At 42.8% G+C, this 14462-nt stretch overlaps 1 protein-coding gene across 1 annotated transcript in view; it reads left to right on the plus strand.

Moving 5' to 3' along the window:
- The first annotated feature begins 4044 nt into the window (after nucleotides 1–4044).
- The window catches only part of LOC144467502 (uncharacterized), a 31328-nt gene continuing 20910 nt past the window's right edge, over nucleotides 4045–14462 (plus strand). The window contains exons 1-4 of the mRNA XM_078176312.1: nucleotides 4045–4225; nucleotides 10981–11036; nucleotides 11231–11260; nucleotides 12118–12243. Coding sequence (XP_078032438.1) covers nucleotides 11253–11260; nucleotides 12118–12243 — 134 coding nt within the window. The 5' untranslated portion in view covers nucleotides 4045–4225; nucleotides 10981–11036; nucleotides 11231–11252. The remainder of the gene's footprint in view (nucleotides 4226–10980; nucleotides 11037–11230; nucleotides 11261–12117; nucleotides 12244–14462) is intronic.

The following is a 14462-nucleotide window of genomic DNA, read 5'->3' on the forward strand; positions in this document are numbered from 1 at the left end:
TCAGAGTGTTACATTTTTAACATAACTGTACTATGACTTCTTAAAGTTTTTTCAACATTATATACGATCAGAGGTTTAGGGGTGCTGAGCACCCAGAGTGCTGGCCGGCCAGGCGAGAGAAATTTCACTGTTTTGTACATTTTAACGCAATTTCGGACCATCATTCCCACATTTGTGAAAGAAAACCATAACACTTTGTGGGTAGGGGAAACTCTGTGACTAAACCATCAAATCTCAGAGGAACATGTGGTACTTTTACTGCACTACATCTCAGAGGAACATGTGGTACTTTTACTGCACTACATCTCAGAGGAACATGTGGTACTTTTACTGCACTACATTCATCTGACAGCTTCAGTTACTGTTCAGAGGAAAGTCTCCTCACAGCCACACAGCTGTTTTCAATCACTTATTAGACCTGTAGTCAGGTGGTGGCTCGGTGAAGTTGTACTGGGAATGTTTGTGCACAAATGACTGGGTCTCTCAGGTCAGTCTGTGCTGTCTGAATAAAGACACTCATTCGAGATGAGCCAGGCTTGCGCAGATTCGATCTCTGGTGATTGCCACACAATGCATGACGGTTAGATTTGTGTCCGACTTCATCCCGACTTGCTCTGATGTCATGCAAAAGTGGACATTAATAATCTCACAAGACAGCCGCAGTTTTTAGAGCCAGGCACTGCAGCTGCTCTCCACCAACTGCAAGACCCAGGGCATTATGGGAAACGCCTGGCTCTCACCTGATCTAGCAGCTGATTGGTTTAGATGTTGACTCAACAAGATGATGTTTAATATAAACTTTTCTGTTTTGTTGAATTTCAGAGTTTTAGATGTTATTTGTCAGATTTGCAGGTTTATTCTGGGAACAGAAAACATGCTGTGTGACTGATGGTGATGTTTAGTCGCCAGAGACTAAATACATTCATCATAAACTAAACACAGTCTGTTGTATATTAAAGGGCCAGTGTGTAATATTTGGCATGGTTTATTGTCAATCTGAATCTGAATCTGAATATTTTACCCATTAATATGTTTATACAAGTGTATGATCGCTATAAAATAAAATTTGTTTGGTTTTCGTAGCCTTATAATTATGCTTTTATATATATATATATATATATAGCAAGGGCCTTGCTTTAGAGAGATCGCCATCTTGCGCCGCCATGTATGTATGGCAGACCGAGTGGACAATCCAGCCCGCCAGAGAACGCGTTTCGCGTGTATAAATGAACCAACGAAGACAGCGGAAGGAAGGAAGAAGGAGGAGGAAACAGCAGAGAGTGTTAGTAGTTCGTCGATAGAGAGTAGTGAAAAGTTTTTTTAGTTATAAAGTTTGTGAATGGACCACACTTACCACGCAACAGGAGAGAATGAACCCGAACCGTCATCTGCGAGGAAAAGAAGACGTAACTTCACTCCTTGTGATGCACTCTCTGCAGCGCTTTTCCTCCTGATGATATATCTCCCCAGCAATGGTAGCAGTAGCACCGAATCCCATTCTGTGCATTCAGCCTCTCTTCTCACCCGCTCAGCATCAAACACATGGAGTTCCTCATCTGTATGCTCCGGCTCAAACAGGTATGGCTCTGGGTCTGTGTCCGCTACAAGAAAGTCTTCAAAATCGCGTTCAAAGTCGTCCATTGCAGCTACTATAGTCCGGAGATATTGCTAGGCTAAATAAACAGCTGAGCTCTGTTTACAGGCTACGCTGTCAGTCAGTGTGCGGGCTGGAGATTGGTGGAGCAGAGAGGGGAGGGGGGTCCCCACTCAGAATGGTAAACGAGTATGTGTGTAAAGTTATGAAGTGTGTGTGTTACGCTAGAAGAGTCAGAGTTTGGGACGGAGTCTTTTACCCCCTGGAGTGTTACCGGAGTTTTTGGAGTGCTCAAATAAACGGGCCTTTTTCCCGAACGCTCCTCTGGTCTCCTGCTCGTGAGGGATTCATTACAATATCGTAACATGGTTTAGATTTCTAAATAAACATTCACCTCATCGCTAGATAGACCTACTCCTGAAAAACTCGTGCGCAAGGCTTTTTGTCCCTACGAGGCCACCGTCATTTACCCGACGGGAGGGGTGAGCGAGTGAGCCCTGCAATCTAGAATTTGACCACTGATGTCACTGTTTTCAACCCATTTTACACACTGGCCCTTTAACACTGGATTGTTTTAATTACTGAAGTATTTAGCATCACAGATAGGGCTTGGCGGTATACCGGTTTGTACCGAAAACCGGTATTTATTTTTGTTATGATATGAATTTTTCATATACTGCAATACCGGTGAATAGCCCAAACAACATCCGGAACATGTGCGGCGGGAAAGTGTTTCAGCGGGGACCCATTTCACCGTTGCACACCACAGGCACGCTTTGATCTTTTCCTTAGCATAGAAAAGTTTAGAGGCGAGAATGGCTGCTGGAGAGAGTCCTGAACGCAAAGCAACTGTACATGATGACCCAGAAGAACTCATACCAAAAAGAGCAGTGTTTCCCCCTATATGCAGCTAGCAGCGTTGCACCGCCGTTTACAGTTCTCCTCTGTCCTCTGTATCGCGCACGGCGGAGTTTCGCCCCGATGTGCACGCACACACACACACACACAGACAAAGCGCACACACACAGGTGAGCACACTAGAGCACGGCTCGGGCCGCATTTTCCTGACCGAAGACGACCCGTCCCGAGTCCGAGACAGTTATGGCCGGGCTCCACCGGGCACGTCAGCGGCGCGACACGTCTGCAGCGCGAGTCCCGTAGCAGCTCGCCCCCTGTTAATCAATTACAGCTGCTCCACCGGCAACAGGAGCTGCAACTCTCTATTTTACATGGCTCTTCTATTTTTGTCGCGCTACGCTCCCCTACACGACCCTCCAGCAGATAAAAACTACATGAAATAGTGTGCTAAATGAGCACAATGTGTTTTTAAATGAATAAACCATTATCAGAGGTGATATGTGATGATTTTTTTCATGCATTTACCCATGTTTATCCGTGTGTAAATGTCCGTGGCGGACATTTGAAAGCGAGTAGATGACAAACAGTACAGTAAACTTGTAGATAACTCAAATATATTTAATAACTTAGGTGGAAAATGCTTTAACATTTCATGCAGACTACATGCAGCCTCTCGGCTCAGCAAACGGTAAACAACCCCGCTGGCTTCTCTACGTGTGGCTTCCGTACGCAGTCAGTGGAGCCCAAATGAATGGAGCGGAGCGTGTGTTGTGTTCAGGCGTTGTCAGGTAAATAACAAATTCCGGCACTTGAATAGGCCATAGCACAACACAGCAGCATGTCAAGTTGGCCGAACCTGAGCAAAAGACCATGAAATACCGTGAAACTGATATGATTTTTTCTTAAAACCGTGATATGAAAATTTTGTCATACCGCCCAGGCCTAATCACAGAGACTGGTGGTCAGTGGGATGTGAGGAATCTTAAAAATCATCTGTACAGATGTGAAGCCCTGACTGTATCTGACTGATCTTTGATGAAAGCTGTTGTCTTGTGTTTCTTTCCTCTGTGTTTGAATGTTAGGCTGATGTTCTTAATTTTAATTTAATTTAATAATTTATTTACATGAGAATTCATGTAAAATGAAGGTTGAGGTTGGTGACAGGATTTGTGTTTCTGTGACTTCCTGTACGGACTGAAGACTGCTGGAAACTGTCGGGAAACTGTTTGACCTCATTGCAACTTTTTGTCACCGCCTCTTGCTGCAGCCGCCTGATCTTGTTCACTTTCCAGGCGAGGCGCAATTCATCTCAAACAAGACTACTGCTTTTATTCAAGTTGTGTTCAGCAAGCTAAACTCTACACAACAGTGTCTGCAAAGGTTTCTGCACCATCATCTGTTCCCCATTCATCTACATATACAAGAGCACAAAGTGACAAAGAGCGCCGTGCATGGATCCTCTAAACTATCTGCTGTCAAAGCAGCTCTTTACAAGTCATCATGACTTTTGCACAGATACTGAATTTGATCCTGAAAGACTCTTGTTGTTGCTGTGAGGAGGTTTATATTCACACTAACATTTAATCCTGTGAACGCAGCTCACGTTGAGACTCAGTCCAACTGGTTAGACTGCATACTTTCACAGTGAAGTCAGAACTCACACTCTGATGAAGGATTCACACGGACTGATCGGAGTTGAAGTTGAAGTGACACTCAGACCTGCTGAGGACAGAAGAGAGCTGAACACTAATGAAGTTCATGCCTGAAAGTTCAGTAAGTGGAGGAATGATTGGTTTTCATGATGTCATTGATTGTTGTGGTTAGAGAAACAGTTGAATTGATGGTGAACCTGTGACTATTTAAAGCTGTGAAACAAGATGGCCGCCTGTGTGAGTGGGCAGAGAGAAACTGTTAAGTTTGAAGTTCAGATGAAGTGTTGCTCTGAATGAGAGGATGAGTTCAGTCTGATCTGAAGGTGGGAGGTGGACGAGCACTAGGACCCAGCAGGGATCAGAGGGCTCACCTGGTGAAACACACCTGAGAGACTGAGGATGAACTCTGTCTGCTCTCAGTCCTTTAATGCTCATTTCTCCATCAGTTTTTTCCAAGTGTGTTTAATGAGCCAAAGATGGAATTACATATATCATATTGTAGTGTCAGTGCTCATTTCAATTTACTTGATAGAGCTCCCAAATAATACGTTCACAGATGTGGGAAATTGTTGTAAAAACAAAACAAAACAAAACATAGACACAATAAATGTGCATAAACTAAATAAAGGGAGGAAACATGAAACAGACCAAAGTCAAAGTACAGGACTGAACCTCTTCTGTTCCCCTATCTCTTTTCCTTGTGTCACTCATTAAAGGGGAACTAATGTTTTTTTCAACCTGGGCCCTATTTTCAGATCTACTTTTGTCTAAATGACATGTTCCTCTGCCTGTTGCTGCTCCCTCTCTCTCCTCGTCCGCTCTTCAGTTTCAATGAGCTCTGCGTCCGTGTGCATCCGTGTACGTCCGTGTACTCCGTGTTCAAATAAATACGGGAGGTGGTCAAATTCAAATGGCTCATCCAGATCCAGTTGGTCAAAATCGGGTAAAAATTCAGACATGTTTGTTGTGGCAAGTCAAAACACTCACTCAGAGAGTGAAAGTCTGGCTCTGAAATCTCACGTCACATATTGTAGGTAGGCACCATTGATCCTTTCCATGATATGAGTAGTAGGTTTTTTTTTGCTGTAATGATACAGTCAGAGAGGAACTTTTGTTGTGCAGTGGAGAGCTGCCTTAATGCTTCAGATACACCCAAAATGATTAATATAGGCTGTGATTCTGGTGAAATATTATATATAATTTCTGAGATGTTGTTGAAGACATCAGTCCAAAAAGATGCGACCTTGGGGCACAAAACAAATCTACGAGAAAGAGTTGCCTCTGAGGAATGACATTTGTCACAAGTTGGTGACATGTATAGATATATGTTGTGTATTTTTACCTTGGAGTAATGGTGATTATGGAGACAGTGAACATTTGTGTATGTGTCCAAGGCTTTCATCCCATATGTCATCTGGTATTTGAATACATATTTGTTTCATCCAGCTGGCTTTATATCTTTTAGAAGTTGGAGATGCTGATGATAACAGGGTGTCATATAGGTAGGAGATGAAATAGTCTTGATATGGTGACATTTTAGGACAGTTGTCCATTGTTGATTGCCTCTCAATTTCTGTTAAATTTAAACATAGATCCTTGATACTATGGATTCCTAAGTCGCTCCATGTGCAGAAGGTTTTATCTAGAATGAATGGCATGAAAGTGTGTTTTTTTGCAATTCAATTTTCAATTTTATTTTCAATTTTATTTATAAAGCCCAATATCACAAATCACAATTTGCCTAACAGGGCTTTACAGCAATGGGAAGAACACGATAAGTTGGCTTAAGATTGGAGTGGGATTTGATCTGCTTCCATATATGTATTAAATTATGTATGATAAGATTATAATTGTATATCAATGGGAGTGAGAGCGAGGAGTATATCACCAATGGAGTGGGGAAAACAATATTCTTGCTCAGTTTTTAACCAGTTAGGCTGAGAGATTGATGTATCTAGCAAAAATGTAAAGGGCTTAATAACAGAGGTCCAATAGTACAGCATGGAATTTGAAAGAGTTAGTCCTCCTTTAGAATTGTATTAGTGTAGAAGTTTCCTACTTATCCTATTGGTTTTGTAATTCCACAAGAGGGAGATTGTGATGGAGTGTTATCTCTCAAAGAATGCCTCTGTCAAAAACAAAACAAGGAAATTTTGAATTAGGTTTAATATTTGAGGTAAAATTCTCATCTTAATGGAGTTTACTGTGCTGATTTTTTAAAAGATTTTTTTTGGGACATTTTAGCCTTTAATCGATAGGACAGTCAAGCGTGAGGGGAAGAGAGAGAGAGTGATATGCAGCAAAGGGCCACAGGCTGGAGTCAAACCCGGGCCGCTGCAGGTACTGTGTAGCACTCATGGGCTGCAGGCAGGTCGGCCCGAGCTTCATACTGGAGAAATGTCACATATTGAACATCCTATCACTCATTTAGGCAAAAGTAGATCAGAAAATAGGGCCCAGGGTGAAAAAAACATTAGTTCCCCTTTAAGGTGGCTTTTGGAGTCGATGTCTGAAGCTGAAATCATTGACAAATTGATGGTATTTGTGACCCGTTCTCATTCCTAAGTCATAACATATTGCTGCTTTGCAGTCGCCCTCCATGTATATATAATACGTGCTAGGTATCCTTCTGCATCTGCTGTTTACATTCCAGGATGCTGCTACCAGCGCCGGGATGTCAACATAAGCACTTGGTTAGGTTTAGAAAAAAAACGTCAACGTTTGGCTCCAAGGGAAGAGAACACCAGCCTACTGGGTGAAAGTCCTGGGTTTGTTGGACCCATCCACCACACCTCCAGCCCAGCCTATCAGGATTTTTTTGCTATTTCAGTTTATCATAATACCACCACCACAGGTGCCCTCCTGCCAACCGGCGGCGTATCATAACACCACCACAGGTTCCACTGGACCACTTTACACACTGACGCGACCTGGCATCATACCGCCCTGAAAGGTGGCTGATGCCCAAATCACTTACAAAGCAGCAGTATTTTATGACTTTGGAATGGGTTGTGAATATTGTGTAATAAGTAATGTTGACATACATCTGGGTTCACTTAATCAGTTGTGTCAAATTCTGAGTAATAATTAATGTAATCTGTATAACCATGAATCAAAGCTTACTAAGACACTTTCATCAACCAAAGCTCATTTGGCTAATTGTATCAAGTACTCAGTAATAAGTTATGTCACCCGTAAAAACATAAATCAAGGCACATTTAGATAATTGCATCAAATACTAAGCGATAAGTAAAGTGACCTGTTTAACCATAAATCAAAGCTTATTTAGGTGCCTGCATCAATTTCTAATAAGTAATGTGACCTATATGAACATAGATCAGAGCTCACTTTTGCTTAACCCATATTTAACCAGGTAAGTCCTGCTGACATCAACAATCTCTTTTTCAAGAAAGACCTGGCCAAGACAGCAGCGTAAGAAAAAGTTACAGACAAACAACACAATAAAAAAACATAAAAGATATACAGTAATATGCAGAAATATTACGCCTTCGCACAATGACAAGAACCAACTGTCGCATTCATCCTTGTACTTATGAGAGCTTTAAAAACAGACAGAGACCAGTTGATGTTGCTTCAACTCTTTTTGAAGACTATTCCAAGTGAGAGGAGCAGAGCTCCTAAAAGCTTTTTTTCCAAGCTCAAACAAACACAACTAAGTCTTGAGATCTCAGACTGTAGCTGCAGTCAGATCTCTGCTCAATTAAAGTACAATTGTATAAATGAACAAATACCAGTGACTGAGCCTACGAAAGGTCAAAGATGGCCGGCCAGCCTTGGACACGTACAGTGATGAGTGAGTGCTCTACAATTTGTGACAAATCTCAGTGCACTATAATATTCAGTATCTAACACATGCAAACAATGTGCAGATGCATTCATGTACAACAGATCAGATGGATGCTTGCAGCTCTTCTTTAGCCGTAGCTAAAGCCAAAACTCGGGTCAACATCTGCTCTGCTTTCGAGCAATGGCGAAGACTGATGCAGCTTCATCCTGAGCTAAAAAGGGACGAGATGGTCGCAGAGTTTCTGCTGGACAGGTCTTTTTAGTTTGCCTCTAATGTATCATAGGCTGTAACGTTATATATGACAACACAGCATCCAGTTGCTAACAGTTAGCCTACTGTAGCCTAACGTAGCATGAGCCTCTGTATTATCTCCCTTGTTTGTTGCCAGTCAGCAGCGTGTTTTACTCCTCTTCTCTTCTACTCTTCTCTTGGCGTGTTACACTCGCTCTCCTCTTCCGTGTATCTAACATTGCCTTGCCAACGCCTACGTCTATCATAGACGTAATGAGGACATAATGAAGGAGAGCGGAGTAGGCCTTTGGAGGGAGGTGGAGTTGCAGGAGGAGGGGGATGGGACTTTGGAGGGAGGCGGGAGTTGTGGATGTTCCAATTTTTTTAGGTGGGTGTGAAATGCAAGAAAGGTAAGAGATGCTTTAATTCAGTTGCCTGAGCTACTTTGTCTGTTGTAGTTTTCTCTTCAGGCTTCTCTGTAGCCCTTTGTAGATAGAAATTGTGCAAATTTGCAGGAAAGCCCAATCAGTCTTTTTTCAGCATTGGCAGTATAAAAACAAAATCGGGGAGTGCAGCAAAATGCCGCCTACCTACTTTTGTTTATACAGAATGTGCCTTTTTCGGGGCAATGGGGGGCGTGAGCAAGTAACAAAACGTGTAGCTCAGCGTGTGACGTAAACAGTGACGTGGGAGGGAAGCCGCGGCTGGTCAGTCCTTCGGCGATTCTCTCGTAAGTCGGCCCGTTCTTCACCGTCCCCGTCATCTGACGGTTAATGGCCTCTTCGTTTGCGAGGACAAGGAGGGCGTGCAATTCCTTGTCTCCCCAGTTGCTCATCTTTACAGTGTCTGTCAGGTTTGTGTTTCCCTCTTGCTACTAGCTGCTCGCTAATTCCTGCTATCAGCTGTTTCCTGTTTACCCACCGCCAGTGGGTCGCACGTGCGGCGTCATCAACAGCTCCTCCCACAAAATTGGGCACCTCGGATCAACTCGCCAATCCGGCTCTGTGTGACTAAACGCTTGCAGCTTGGCGGCAAAATGGCCCAACATTCGTGGAAAATCTGGCAGTGTAAAAGGGGCTTGTGTTAAAGAGGAGCTGAGCAGGAGAGAAGCCATTTTGAAAATATCTTCATCTGCTTTGAGTCTTAAAACAACTCAAACCAAGCTGCTCTGTTTGTTATAACAAAAGGCTTGTTTTCTTCAGTCAGCTGTGGAATGAAGGAAAACCAGTTTTCAGGTCTGAGGAGAGGAGGAGAAAAGGAGGGGGGAGGGAGGAGAGAGGAGTAGAATATTTAAAGTAATGACCTCCAGTGGTCACAGTGAGTAACTACACCACATCCAGCTGATAACTGCAGGTTATCTGGTTTCTCACTAACTTTTTTTCATCTCTTTAAATAAAAGAGGGTTATGGTTAAGGATTAAATTAATTATTCAAACATCAGGATCAAAGATGGCCGCCACACAAAGTGACATTTAGTTTTGATTCCCATGAAACAGTAAAATCCTCCCCATCAGCTCCATGAGGCCATCCAGTGGACTGATAGAAGTAGAGTGGCTGATGGCAGCTTCCTCTGCTCTGATTCGTCCTCACCACTGACCAATAAAAACAAACAGCATCTTCTCTGTCCAATAACAAATCACTATTGATACATGTACTGATCAGTTTTCTGTGTTGGGTTTATAAAAATGTAATAAACTAATGAGAAAAGGCCCTCAGTAGGTCACATAGTTCTTAAGTCATATGTCTACTCTGCCATGGACACTGTCACGTGACTGTATGAAGTACTGAGGTGATCTGAGCCACAAATCCACCCACAGTAGAATTTAATATGTGATCTAGTTTTTATCATGTTGGTGTTTCTGACTTTATTTTAAAGTTGAGTTCAGTTTTAAAAGAATTAATTTCCCTCTTTAATCTTCATGTTGAGACAGAAACGTGATCCTGGTGATGATCCATCAGGACATGAAAGTTTTTACTGGTCGATGACATTTAGAGAGAAACTGGTTTTATGTTTGTAAGTGAGCGTCTGCATAAAGAAGGTGTTCAAAGCACATCAGCCATATTCAATCAGCACAGAAATAATGATGGCTGTTATTATTTTGGGTGAACTGAGTGTGTCAGCTCAAAGTGACATGCTGCAGTTTCCCTTTGTGCCACCAGAGGGCCACAGATCCACCAACAGCCTGACTGAGAGGAGACATTAGTGGTGGACGTCACGTGACTCAGAGTCCATCAGTGATAATCAGGAGGTTGAGTCCAGGAGAAATGATGTCAAGGATGAATGAGTGATGACGTGCTGATCAATGATTGGACTGATGCTCTCAGTGTTTCCTCTACAGATGAAGGTAGAAAGTCTCTGGGAGCTGATGGGATTGATTTTGGATGATGTGACGAGCACATTGGAACATTTGAAATGTTGAAGAGCTTTTCAGAGTCGCTCAAACACAAGTGAAAAGTGAGGTCATCCCCAAAGACAGACAAAGACAAAGCAACATGAAGTGTGTCCCTGTGGTGTAGAAGAGGACACATTATGAACTCTAACAGAGGCTGAGAAAACCTTCTTCTTCCTTCACATCATTTCACTCACTGTTGTTCTCTCTGTCATGGAGTCTCTGTCCATAAATGTGCTGCCATGTGTGAATGAAGCTGTAAGAAACATCAGCGTAAACGTCTCCTCTGTCTCAATGAGCAAATATCACTTTAACAAATCCATGACGGCAGCAGTGTCACATATTTCCTGTCTGAAGAGGGCTTAAAAGAGCCAGTCTGCCTCCAGTCTGAGTCCTGATGGAGCACATGGTCCCACTCAGATCAACAGAAAACTCTTTGTGTCCACAGACCTGGTCCAGACAGCAGAGAGCTGCAGAGTGATGAAGTCCATGAGAAGAAACTGAGTAAGTGGACCTTTGATTGATTCCAGTCTCTAATGTGTCTCTGTTGGTTCATGTGTTCACCTCCTGTCTTTGATCCAGACTCCACAGCACAAAGTTTATCTGACAACAAACACTTTAAAGTCTAATGATGAACCTGTCTGTCTGTCTGTCTGTCTGTCTGTGTCTGTCTGTGTCTGTCTGTCTGTCTTCATCAGGAGGCTGCAGGTTATCACCAACATGAAAAGGTATCACACTCAACACTTGACATCACATTTGATCCTGTTTCACCTTCAACATGTTCATCAACTCTCTGTTTCCTGTTTCTCTGCTCTCTCACCTCAACACTGACTCATAATAAACCTGTAAATGTACTCAAAGAGCCACAATGTGTCAATATAACCAGTTAATGGTCGGGACCTCGGAACCTCCGACCTTATGAACGCCGCTTAATCTAAAGCAGATGAACAAAACACATGCAGGTTAGTCTGTCACACCTCGTGTTAAGGGCTGTACCCTTCAGACAAACTATAGAAAAGCAACGTACTTAAAGTGACATGAACTTTTATACAATTTACATCCTTAAAATGACAAACTTTTATGATAGCAACAATAGTTATCTACTGCTGTGCGTGTATTAACTCTGGGGTTTTTAACCAGGGTTTACACAGAGACAAAAGTTTTCAAAGTGAATCCAACAGAAACAAATGAGAGCATCTGTGAGTGTGAGGACGATCAGCCCACGGTTTCATGATTAATCACAGCTTCAACTGTTTGTCATAAGTCATGCTGTATCCATGGCAACGACTGTAGTCCTCATGTTATCCCTGTGGACTCAGCAGTGTCACAGTGTTAACAGTGAGAATTTAAACACATGACAGAGTGAGTGAAGTGTGGGAGGGCTCAGTGTGCAGGTCCACAGGGTGGAGGTTTGGATTGTGAGCTCCCCCTGGTGGTCAGTGAGGTTTACAGCTGCTCTCAGTGTTCCTGTCAGTCTGCTGTCATCCTGTAGGATTCTACTTCTCCTGTTGATAGCTGCTGATACTGAGGCTGAAGACTGAAAACTGAATTTCCCTCCCTGCTGCTCTTCCTCTCTGTGTGCTAGGATCCATCAGAGACCAGACTCCCCTGGACCTGAACCTGAACCTGATCCCAGCTGTGTGTCCCTTCAGACTGACCAGTCACATGAACATGGCATCGATGTTAAAGGACGAAAAGTCTCTGCTGCACAGTAAGCTGACATTAAATGTTAAATGAACCTGACAGCTTCCCAGTTTAACTGGTCTTGTCTCCATCATCTCCATCATCTCCATCATCTCCATGCCCCAAGCCTCGCTTTCCATCATCCAAAAGTCACTCAGGAAGCGAGTACAGTCTCAACACAGTCTCTTCCACGGTCCATATCCCACTCAGTCAATCTCCACTCAAAACACAAAATCCATCATGTAACTTTAGCCTCCCTCCATTGTCCCGACAACTGTGGCCTAATGCTAAAAGAATTCTCTCATGTCAGTCGTCATGCTCACTGCTCCGTCAACACGAGCTCTCTTCTGGAGGCCATCATCACCCCCAAAGAATAAAATAAAGAAAACTCTGAAACGTTAACACACCTGTTCTTTTTCTCAATCTGTAGAGTTTAAGACTGTTGCATCACCACCACCCACTGGATTGCAACACTTTCACAGTGCAAACTATTAACAGTGTCCATTCAAATAGATCCCAATCAAGACATCTTACATTTTGTAATCCAGACCCAATTATGATCTGCCAGGCAGTCGTAGTTGGAAATCCAACAGGAGTGGCCGGAAGCTCTAATAAGAAAACTGTGCAGGGCGAGCCTGGTCTCACTCCAAAGTTGTCAAAATCCGATGCTTGGGCAGCGACTTTCAGCGTCAGAAACCAACAGAAAAAGGCCTTTAACGTTGGCGTGACACGCGGCCGGTTGCTGTTATAGTTTAACAGTGCCTGGTGGCATCGGGGAAACGCAGCGGGACAAGTTCAAAAGTTTAGGCGGTGAAAGTCTGACAGGGGCGGTCTGGAAGGGCGGTGTTCATGTCCCGTAAGATTCTTAAGCCAAAACCCTGTTCTTTTATCCTCAACCTAACCACATGCTTTTGTTGAACGAAAAAACGTCTGTTCACAGTGTTGTACCAACGTAGTGTGATTTTGAAAGAGACGGTATGTAGACGTTAACTTTTCTGTGAAAACAGAAGTGTACTTTGAAAGAAGACAATGCATGTAACAGGCTGAACTTGACATGGTGTCCCAGAATGCACCAATGGTTCCTTGCACGTCATATGTGGATGTGGGAAGTCCATGACCAAAAGTCAATATGTGACGAGGTTGGAGTGAGAATGTGCTGGCAGGGCTCTGGTATCATGTGAAAGATGGTTTTCAGATGTTGGTCAAGATGTTCAGTGACTGTGCTGTCCTGACATCAGTAGGGAGTTTATTCCACCACAGAGGAACCAGAACAGAAAAGAGTCTTGACCCAGATCAAAGACCACACCACCAGGGACAGGGCAGCTAAATGTCCAGAGGTAAAGGAGGAGGGTAGGGTTTGATGGCTTGTTGGTATGAAGGACCAGCTGCAGAGGTCTGAAGACAAGCTGCAGTTCAACAAGACAAAGATTTAGCACTATCAGAAACTGACCCTGCACTCAGATGTGCTGCGTCCAAAACCCAAAACAGGCCACAGTTTCAATTGGAGTGGCGGCTCAACAGTGTGAAGTCTTAGCACATCTGACTGACAACACACTGGTTAAACATTCACATACACTGAATACAAACAAGCACTGAGATAAAATAACTTTTATTATCCAATAAAACCAGTGAAATCAGAGACAGAAATCTTGTATGCTCAGTTACAGTTTTTCTCAATTGTTTACACGCAATTTTGAAAACAGGGCTCCTTTTTTCAAAATATTCACACAATTATCCAAACACCACACTCAATTTGCATAACTCCTAGATTGTTTGCAAAATGACACACTTCAGTCAAAACATATACACATATTTATAAAAATGCTGTTTTGTTTTCATCTCACTAACAGTCTTCAGATGATCAGACACTATTGCAGTCAGTTACGCACTACAGTGATCAATACAAAATACATTTGTAAAAACGCCTATTTTAGGAAATAGCTGGTCTAGTGCTAGACTTGTTTGCCAGACATTTTTATGTAAGGGATAATTTAGATGACAAAAAGATATTGTCAAACCCACAACATTCTTCATGATTACTTTGAGGTATACAGAGAAAGTACACAAATACAACAAACAAACACAACACTGATTGCAGACTGAAAATATTTATTTCTTACCATACTCAGTTACAGTAACAGCTCAACAATGAAAATCAGAACAAAATAGTAGTTTTTCTTACTACTGTAAAGTGTAGACAAATAAAAATTCCTCTATTGGGTTCAGGAATGGGGAGTATGGTGAAAG

Source organism: Epinephelus lanceolatus, chromosome 17 (genome assembly GCF_041903045.1).
Source record: "Epinephelus lanceolatus isolate andai-2023 chromosome 17, ASM4190304v1, whole genome shotgun sequence".
Taxonomy (NCBI): domain Eukaryota; kingdom Metazoa; phylum Chordata; class Actinopteri; order Perciformes; family Serranidae; genus Epinephelus; species Epinephelus lanceolatus.